Consider the following 10,230-nt stretch of genomic DNA (forward strand, 5'->3'; position numbering starts at 1 on the left):
TTGAGTTATTAATTACACATTTTTAATATTATAAATAGATTGTACAGGATCATAATTAATAAAATCAACATAAGGTAGTCTTTACCAATGTACAATCGATTTAAACTCTGCTCCGGAAAACTTAGTGGTGAAGTACGTTTGTATTACTTCAAATGTTCTATTATATAAATTCGATAAAATTATGTTTAAAAGTTTAAAATAATAAAAAACTTTTATTTTATAAAGTTAAATTGTAGTTAAAATTTAGATCCTGTATAATCATGTAGTACTTACATTATAATACTTAACTTTAGTAGACATTGAAAAAAAATAATAACATACACCTTGTTTCAAAAATTATAAATGAATTCTAATCCCAAACATTTCAAGATTTAAAATTTTAAAAATAGTAATTGTCTTAAACAATCCTTATTTATCGAGATAAATAAATGTTTAATATTGTTTAACTTTCTGTATTGAGTATTGATCAGTTTACTATTTATTTTATTATTTATTATAATATATTATACTATATATAATAATATTAGTATAATATAAACTTTACAGTTATACCAAATATTCATCTTTGTTATTTGTTATTATTATCTTAACTCAATCACTGTTAATAAAAACAAGGAGTGCTTGGATTACATTCAACTCAATTGAAAGAGTTTTATCATATCCAGTTACAATTACAATTTAGATCGTCATATAAGTATAATTTTAAACGCGACCATAGGAAGAAAGTTGTCGATTTATTTAGTTTCATTACATTTAGACCATTTAGTCTTATGAAAAAAAAATACATATAAAAAATGTTTGTAGGTATAAAATATTGATAAAAACATTGGTTACATATTTTTTCGTATTTGGAACTGAATATAAAAAAAAACAATTAACTAAAAAATAAACTAGGTATTCTTATATAATAACAATAAAAATTAATATATGCTGACGTTAATACTGTGACAAGAAGTGCATTATTCTGCATACATTTATGTATAAAATAAACATTTATTACAAAAACAAAATCACTAATAGGATTGTTTCAAAAAATTAAAATCTATACTATAATGCGTACAAAAAAAAAATGTTTAATTGCTTTGGTTTCAAGGAAATTGCATTAAATATAGTCCAAATTATGTGAAATCCATATTAAAAAAAAAAAATGTCTATGCTACCACCCATTTTTTGAAGTGTTCACATTATTAAACAATATAAAAACATGTAAATCGTATAAGATTTATTTTTCAAGAACAATACTGATGCATTCAATCGATAGAAAGTTGTTTGAAAGAACCTTCCATCCCAAATAAATCGTCGTGTGTCTTCGGCTTTCCAGGACGTCGGGACTCGTCGGCTTTGATTTTTTCTTGTTCCTTGAACCAATCCTTGTAAGTCACCATTTTTTCGTACCATTGACCTAAGGTAGAAAAAAAAAGTTATAATATAACCATATTCTTTATTATATAAATAACTAAATAATTATTTTAATGTTACGGTTAATTTCAGCCATTGGTCCAGCTTTTCCTCCATATTCTTCTGGAAGCATGTCCCTTGGTACAAATTCGTTCAGTGAGTCTAATGAGGAATGTACGTGGATCTATTCAGAGGGGACAAAAAATTAAATTATGAATACATTTCATGGTATATAAACATCAAATATTGTAATTTATTTATTTCCATTTACAGAAAGATTGTGTAAGATAACTATATGAATCTATTGTACAGTTACTTACTCTGTTACGAATTTTCTCTTTGAGGAATGGTTTTACAAAGTTGATGATTGTATCGACAAGTGGTGATACATTTATAACGTGCACTTCTTTTAATTTAACTGGATATGCTTCCTAAAATATACATGAAAGTTAATAAACTAATATGATATTTTTTCAAATAAATAATTTTTACTATGGTTGTATAATTATTTCCAAATAATATATACAATGAGTTAATTGTATAATATATTATAGTAAAACCCGTAGATCACCTAGAAAAAATGTGGAACTTAATTGTAATTATTTGGTAAAATTGATTCTCCACACTTCTTATTTTTAATTAAATTTAATCCCTAATAAGTTCCCTCAAAAACACACTAGATCTCACATACTTTTCTTTATTTATTTTTGCATTACCAACTATCAATTAAATTAACCTATTTGCTGTCTTAATAATATGTCTAATGCCAATTTGAACCCTTATTTTGTAGTATTGCACTATGATAAAGCATAAGTCTTATTATAATACTTATTTTTCTTAATATTTTAATGTTTAAAATAGGTAATTATTTTGCAAATAAATTGTATCTGTAATGTAGGTAGTACTTATTTAAATACAATAAATAAATAAATAATATTGTAACAAACAAGTGGATCACCAAGCTAGTTGTTCAATACATCTAAATATTTATATAGTTTATATAAATTGAATAAAAAATAAAAATGGATATTCACGGACTAAATGCAATTTATGTATGTTAATGAGGTTATTAAGTATATTATATATTTTATTAAATCATGATATAATAATACATAATTTATAAATATTGTACATACAACGTCTATGAAATATAATACCAATGGTTGTACTACGAAAAAGTAGTATATAAATTTAAAAAGGTGCATTGATGGTTTAGTGGTCTTCTTCATATTAAAGAAAAACATTTTACAGAACGCTTTAGAATCTAGAAAGTTATAAAAAAAAAAAATTGTTATCAAAATAAACATCTCTCCTTTTTTTCTAATTACATTTTCATCTATTAATACCTCAATTCCTATATTACTTAAATGAGTGAGTTGAATTTACTATAAAATATATTTAAATTAAATGTTAATTAAGTTTTGTAAACTCAAAATTGTTCGACAAGTAAAAGTTCGTAAATTTCCATTTAAAACATAATTTCAATGCATAATATTGTTTACTATGATAAATTTAAAAGAACTGATGATTTAATAGTTTTTATATAGCATTTAAACAATTATTTTTTTGAATCGAATTGCTATTGAGATACAAGGTCAGTTTACTATACATTCTTTTTATTTCAGTTCTAAAATAATATAGATTTCTCTTCTCCTCGAATACCAGAAAACTCAAAACACTATAATACATTAATATATTAATATTTCATTAGACATGTTTCTCTATTAAAGAAAATAGTGAACATTTTTAACGTTAAAGCGGAACATATATATTATTATTATTATTATTACAAATCAAAAATAATATTATAAGGTATACCTGTACACAGATGAGGAATTTTTTGATCAAAGATGGAGTAAACTTAGCAAAGTGATTAGCAAAGTTCTGTGGTGTGGCCACGCTGGCGTCCAAAATGTACACATCTCCAGCCACGCCGACATTTTCCTCCTTTAATCGTATGTCACCGATCATCAACACTACTTTCATACCTTCAGCCACAGTCGCAGCCATTTGTTCCAAATCAACACCGCTCATCATAACCACACGGCGTCCATTTGGCGTCAAACCCGGAAGTGGTGGTACATTTCTAAAACATGACAAAACATAAAAATGCAATTAAAAAAAAATATGAATAATGATATTTCGAGTACATCACATTGAAAAAGTTAATGAACATCACGAGCTTACGAGTTATGCGCATGTGCTAATGTTGAGCCCCTTTATGTCCAATAAATTCAATAGATAAATTTCAAGTTATATTATGTTCAATTTGTAGGTAATTGAATATTGATTTTTGAAATTTGTAATTTCGTTAATTCGAAGCTTTAGCCGAAATTAACATCACACTAAGACCCAAATTTGTTCAAATTTCACCGAAAAATCAACTTACCTACAGTACTTGAGTATTAAACTCTACATATTAAAAATTTTCAGGTATAATTTAAACAAAATGGGGTGGTGTTAACTTCATACTCATTTCAAGTTGTACAACTCAAAAGTTTCGAATACGAATAATTTAATTTCAATAGAATATAACTGATCAAAGTATCCTTTCCCTATCATCATTAATTCAAAACAATAACTATATAAACATACAATTATTACATAATACAATCATTTAGTGATGATAAAACGTATATATATATCAATAAAATAGATCAAATCGTGTTAGTATGTCGATATAATAAAATAATATACAGTCGAGTTAGGTAGTATGTAGATATATTATGACGTAATGTAATCGAAACGTTCTTTAAATATAATGAAAAATGTGGAACAGAAAGTATATAGAAAATAATAACACTATGTTCGTGCGTGTTGGTACCCATTTAAATAACACAACTTAACGAAAACCAATAATCTAAAATGTGACAATATGTGTTTAAAAAATAAAATAAAAAACTAAAAGCGTGTCTTATTTGTTTAGTTAGGAAATAATGACATAATAACCGTAACGAAAACTGATTAATTAATATGTCATCTAACTCGGTACGCTATGTAAGCAATGTAAGCTGTATAAAAAAATGTTATTGTTATCGAATCTAATGTTAGTACCTACCTAAAGTTATCTATGTTTATAAGAGTTTTTGGTAGATATTATTGTAATTATTCGACGAATATTAGTCACCATCCAACATTCACGTTTACCTATACTTTATATACATAATATATGATTGCACATACCGTTGAAATTTTGCTTATTCGAAAAATGTTTTAGGAGCATTTAAAATAAAAAAAATATGTCGTAGTTTTTGAATACCTTACGTAGACTACGTTTGACATAATATTATTATATTAATATACGTACGCGACTCTCATCACTTCTTTGATTTCCGGTAACGTCGGGTCTCGGTTGCTGAAGAACTCCGGTACGGCTGCTCTCATTGTGAAGTACATGTCCAACTTCCTCTTGGTCTTTTCCAGAGAGAACTTGCATCCTCGGAGGAATGTCATGATGCGGGCATCGTCTAAAAAATAGACGAAGAATAGTATGATACATATTTTATTTTGTATTTTCCCGTCAAACCATCAAGAAATAAATGTTCAGTGGTAATGAAATTATTTTATGACCCCAAGCAACTTAATAAATATAATGATAAAAAAAAATTTGCGATATAAATATTTTTTCTGAAACACCTAAGATTACGATATCAATGAAGCTACGATAATTTTTATAATAATATGCTTATACGCGTTCGTTAATATTTATGACTTAAATTTATATTATAGCTAACTAGGATTTTAATTATATTTATGTATGATACTTAAAAAAAAAAATAATAGAATAAAATATTTAAGTACCTCTACCTATACTCATTATTTCGAAAGTTTATTTAATTGAACATATTATTTTTGTATAATTGAAAAAATAACACTTTTGAAGAAAAAAAATGTATTATTCACAATTTTTCATTTCATTTTTTTTTTTAAGTTTTTTGAATATATTTTGAAAGTTAACGTCTATTTTTAATTTTATATCCCAAAACAGAATATTTTTCAGATTAGTTGGATACATGGCAATCAAATTTCTAACGAATAATTTATTAGTTGAGTAACATCTAATGTAGTTAACTGATGAACGGAGTAGAGTGACACAAATCGATCATCAATTATTTTACTACACCTCGGGGTGGACTGCGGTGCTTACCTTGAAATTGCGGCAAGTGCGGTTGCAGACGTAACCATTCCTTGATATGTTCCAGGTCCTTTTCCCGGGTCGACACGTCTTCATTTAGCTCGGTGCGGATGTGCTGTTGCATTTCCACGGTGGGTTGTACGAGAGTCATCTTGTCGGCTGCACAGAAAACCAATATGTAAAGATTACAAATCGCGGCAAACAGTGGCGGTGTCGACGGCGTATAATATATTATTATGCACGAATAAAATGATAAAATATCTTTATCGTTTAGAACGATAGAGGATAAAAATCGTCGTCGTCTCCGGAAAGAAAAACAATTATTACAAAAGTAAACCCGGTAAGAACTACTACCAGCTGATACTGCGCGACCGAACCACACGAAGCTACGGGTACACGTCTTTGATGTAATAATACTAATAATAATGGTAATACGAAAGAGAAAGTCTACGGCCGCGCGCGCGTATACGTATTATATATACTTTAGACGGTTATATGTATACACTCGGGTATACGGTATGACGTGTTGTATGTGTGTGTGTGTCTATAGATAGGACAAAATATATAATAATAATCGTCCGTTGCATAATAATGACCACAAACCTACTCGGTCACCACGGCCGTCATCGCGTACAACCATCTCCGGATCCGTTGAGCAACACGTTGTAATAAAATAATATTTTACACACCTAATATACGACATCAGGTAAATAGCAAGTGCGATTACACTACAGTCGACGTCCAGCTGGCCTTCCGTGGACGTTCGGATTTTCATGCAAGCCCATTTTTCCGTTGTCCTGCGTTCGATTATCGCCATACCGACGAAATAGCAACACTTCGCTAACGTCATAATATTACTTAGGTATTAATCATTATTTTTTTGTCGCACGCCGACTCGTGTGCCCGATACGCGTTTCGCACGTATGTATCGGACTTATCCTACCGACGTGTAAAGGTCGTACGAGGTTTGTATAATACACGTAACTGGAGCCAACCACGACGTTGTCCTTCGTACGCTGCTCGCTCGAAAACATCGTGCTTTTCACGATGATCCGCGAAATCCGACATTCGCGTGTCAACATTTTTAAGTGTCCGACATACGTCGTGTATGGGGGTACACGATGATATAGGCGCGCAAGAGATTGTCGAACCGGAAGACATTGTCCAAGGACAAACGTTTTTTTAACAATCACAGTCAAATGATGCGCGGGCAGTATATTTCAAATACAAACTGAATATTGTATAGGATTTAGTTTATTTCACTGAGTGTTTTTCTAACGTATTTTGTATCTTCTATTTTAATACTATATTCCTACTCAATGTAGTACCATATTTTAGTACTTATCGTTTTTAATAATAAGATAATCTAAATAAAAACTAAATACTTTTCATTTTCACCCCATCTAACCATTATGAAACAAACGTGTTGTATTCGATTCAAAAAAAATGTCTGTGCACTTTGCCCACAATTTTAACGAATGTTCACAAAAAACGGGTACGACTTTAGTGCGTAAACTATCTCAAAACTTTCAGGTCCTGTGGATTCAAAAAAGAATAGTAGGTTTTTAATGGCGAACATTTTTTTTTTTATTAATAATATTCCTGAAATTAATTCGACAAATACAGTACATTTCTTTTTATTTCCAAATGCACTTATTAACTACCTTGTACTTGTATTTTATTCAATGAAAATCTAAGTATAGGTACTTTGTATATTTTCTTAAATTTCAATTTCAAAGGTATTCCGCACTTGTACTGCTGTGCCAAATTATATTTATATATCAATAACCAATACAGAAGCCCGACGGGTGCAAAACGTAACAAAAATCTAATCGCGTACACTGTCGCGGTGAAAAAAAAAAATAACATTTTAATATACGACTGTCGCTTTCTATATAATTTTAGGCGCTCAGGGTTTACCGGCAGACCAAACCGTAATATTTAAGTGCAAGTAAGACCGTTATTATTCTAAGAGGTACATACGTATTGGTACAACGACGCAATAATACAAACAAACCGGAATCACCGGTGAAACAGTGGGCACATCGCTGAACGAAAGAACTGACGTACAACTCTACGTAAACTAAATATAATATTATGTACGGGCAATTATAATAATATATATTATTACATTATTATTATATCAGTGTCGAAGTAAACCATCGCCGATTGGAGAATCGTTATTTCGTTGAAATCGGCGGCCGAAAACGAAGGAGGGAAAAACGAAAACGGCACGTCCTCTATGTGCCTACGTACAACACGATAAGTATCTATTATAATAATGCGGTAAAATTTCAACTTCCTCCGTATGCGCTATTACAGGTCTACGTCGCAAGTCATCAGATGACACGTCAACTGCAGCGATATACAGGTATAACCCAGCTAGTTTTAAGTGATACCTTGGTAACAACCGAAACGAACCGTACTGCGGGAAAACGAACTATAATAATAATATGTTGTTATCGGGGCTCGAGACTTACAATGCATTAATTGCATGCGTATTTTGTTGGTACGCACCTATGCGATGTGAAATGATAGCAGCAAGTATTTAGGTACGCTATAAATGGAATTATAACACCAAACGTTTTTGGTGCATATTTTTGCATATTTTAGGGCTTTTGCATTTTGTCTTCTATTTTTTATCTTAATTTTACTAATTTTCATACATATTGCCATAGTTAATGCGGAAACCTACTCCGTGCGTGAAAATAAAAATTGTCACGGCGATTGACGAGTCTGGTACGTAATAAATCGCTTTACTTTGGGTGATCTGTCGACGATAAATTTAATAAGAATATTTTCTAATACAACATTAAATCCTGTATTCAAGATAATGATCTTTATAGTTATTTATTTATATTATGGGACACCAACAATGGGCTTGCAGCATTTGTAGACAGTCCCGATCTTTAATGGAAATAATAATAATTTATAGTTTACGTGCGCGCGTCACCAAATACTTGTTAATTATGTCTTAGCGCTGTGAATGATAATTAATTTTATTTTTCTCTAGTTTATTCCGTACAGAATTTATTTTTATAGTTGGCCTTAATCTAACAATTTTTTTTATTTGAATTTTTCTAGAGCACATTCTTTAAGTTACCGTAATAGTTAGGCAGCATAATAATAAAACTATATAACGCGCATTTCTTAAGTGTCTCAAGCCTTGGCTACTATTATCAACGCGCTAATGGCGGTTGATCTTGAACCTTAACGTACGACACACTTTGACCGTCTCGTCGTGCGAAGGATTTGGGAAGACGGTGTTTGTCGAAAACCGTGTGGAACGGCACGTGTTGTATTTCTTCTGTTAACCGTTGTATAACGAGTTGGCGCGTCATTACCACATCGTCAGTTTAAATTACGAAACATAACAAATTATTATTTATCCGTACGAAATCGCAAGTACACAATATGCGCGCGTACACACACGCACGCGCATCGGGTAATAGTGCGTAATACCTCGCGGTAAATGCGTACATAGATACCGAAAATAATTAAAAAATAACATACAATTTAAAAAAATATTGTTCCATTGTGCCGCTTCCGTGTGAACGCAGAAAGAGAAACTCACTGACTACTCGTGATTAACAATATTGCATTAACAATATCATTCTTTTTTTATCGTAGGTACCTGATTATGTTATATTGTTATCCTCTGTATTAGCGCGTCGTGTTCCTCAACAATGTACGTTTTTTGAATGTATAAAGGTATAATATTATAACAGGCACACGATTTATGAAGAATAATGGAAACATTTTTTTTCGGAAATAACGAAAAACGATCTACGGACAAAATCTATCTAACGGTTCTGACACATTTAATATAATAATAATAGCCGGGTGGGGTGGGCGTCTCTCGCCAAGATGATCGCGCCGGCGATAATTGATAACATGATTATAAATTTATAATATTAATATTGTTGTACACTAAGAACAATTTTAATACTGTCGTAAATTTATAAAATAAATAGTAATATTGTACAAGTCAGCATCTCGTTTTTGCAACCGAAATAAAACGTATCGAAGACCCGCGTGCGGCGGATTAATATCCTTTCACTTAACCGCGATTACTCGCATTCGATAATGACTCACTCTCAAATTATCGACATAAAATAATAATATTAAATTACGTTTTTAACGTAGGTAGTGGGTACCTATATCGAGCGCTACAATTTAAAATGTTTCTGTCTCCGTAAAACAATATAGACGGGCTACAATAACGCACTTAAAACTATTTTTACTTGACCGTATATAAGACATTTACCTTTTGTGAATTTCTTCGGCGTAAATCCGCGATAGTTTCTGCACAGTTTACCGGATACTGATTGCGGTGTTCCAGCGTGCGAGTGCTTATCGTGTGAGGACGACGGCAAAGTGTCGGTCGGTATGAAGCTATTCGCGGTAGAGGCCGATAGTGCGACGGAGTAGGGAAAATACAGTGCCCACGGGGGGAATGATGCATAATACAAATATATATGATATCGACGACTTTCACTCGCCTTGGGGGCAGCAGCGACATAGACTTTACGGGATTGCGTGGATTTTTCGTCTATTGTACACGTTTATAAGTTGAATACCAAACATTTACAAACCGAGGACAAAAACGAAATATAATTCGTATAGAATATTAATAATAGTGTAATGTAGTGATAATGATAATATAATTTTATGACAGGTGTGTGTAGTGTAAGAGG

At 31.0% G+C, this 10,230-nt stretch overlaps 1 protein-coding gene across 2 annotated transcripts; it reads right to left on the bottom strand.

Annotated features, from left to right (window-relative positions):
* Nucleotides 1–715: 715 nt before the first annotated feature.
* LOC132931790 (alpha-tocopherol transfer protein-like) lies at nt 716–9,962 on the bottom strand. Of its 2 annotated transcripts, none has more exons than XM_060997802.1 (7): nt 9,801–9,962; nt 5,546–5,692; nt 4,706–4,865; nt 3,217–3,484; nt 1,719–1,829; nt 1,480–1,582; nt 716–1,402 (listed from the first exon to the last, which is right to left on the bottom strand). In XM_060997802.1, exons 2-7 carry the CDS (start codon nt 5,682–5,684, stop codon nt 1,251–1,253), a joined length of 933 nt encoding a protein of 310 aa, XP_060853785.1. In that variant the 5' UTR covers nt 5,685–5,692; nt 9,801–9,962; the 3' UTR covers nt 716–1,250. The 2 variants fall into 2 exon arrangements, with proteins under 2 accessions (XP_060853785.1, XP_060853786.1); XM_060997803.1 differs by lacking the exon at nt 9,801–9,962 and adding an exon at nt 7,517–7,538.
* Between the last annotated feature and the right edge of the window lie 268 nt (nt 9,963–10,230).

The sequence above is a fragment of the Rhopalosiphum padi genome, chromosome 1 (genome assembly GCF_020882245.1).
Source record: "Rhopalosiphum padi isolate XX-2018 chromosome 1, ASM2088224v1, whole genome shotgun sequence".
NCBI classification, from domain to species: Eukaryota; Metazoa; Arthropoda; class Insecta; order Hemiptera; family Aphididae; genus Rhopalosiphum; species Rhopalosiphum padi.

Excerpts from the sequence above, each read along its gene's own strand:
- LOC132931790 (XM_060997802.1), bottom strand. The coding sequence starts at position 5,684 with ATGACTCTCGTACAACCCACCGTGGAAATGCAACAGCACATCCGCACC. Across the intron at positions 4,866-5,545 it reads GCACTTGCCGCAATTTCAAG|ACGATGCCCGCATCATGACA; the intron begins GTAAGCACCGCA and ends TCTATTTTTTAG. Across the intron at positions 1,583-1,718 it reads AAGAGAAAATTCGTAACAGA|ATCCACGTACATTCCTCATT; the intron begins GTAAGTAACTGT and ends CCCTCTGAATAG.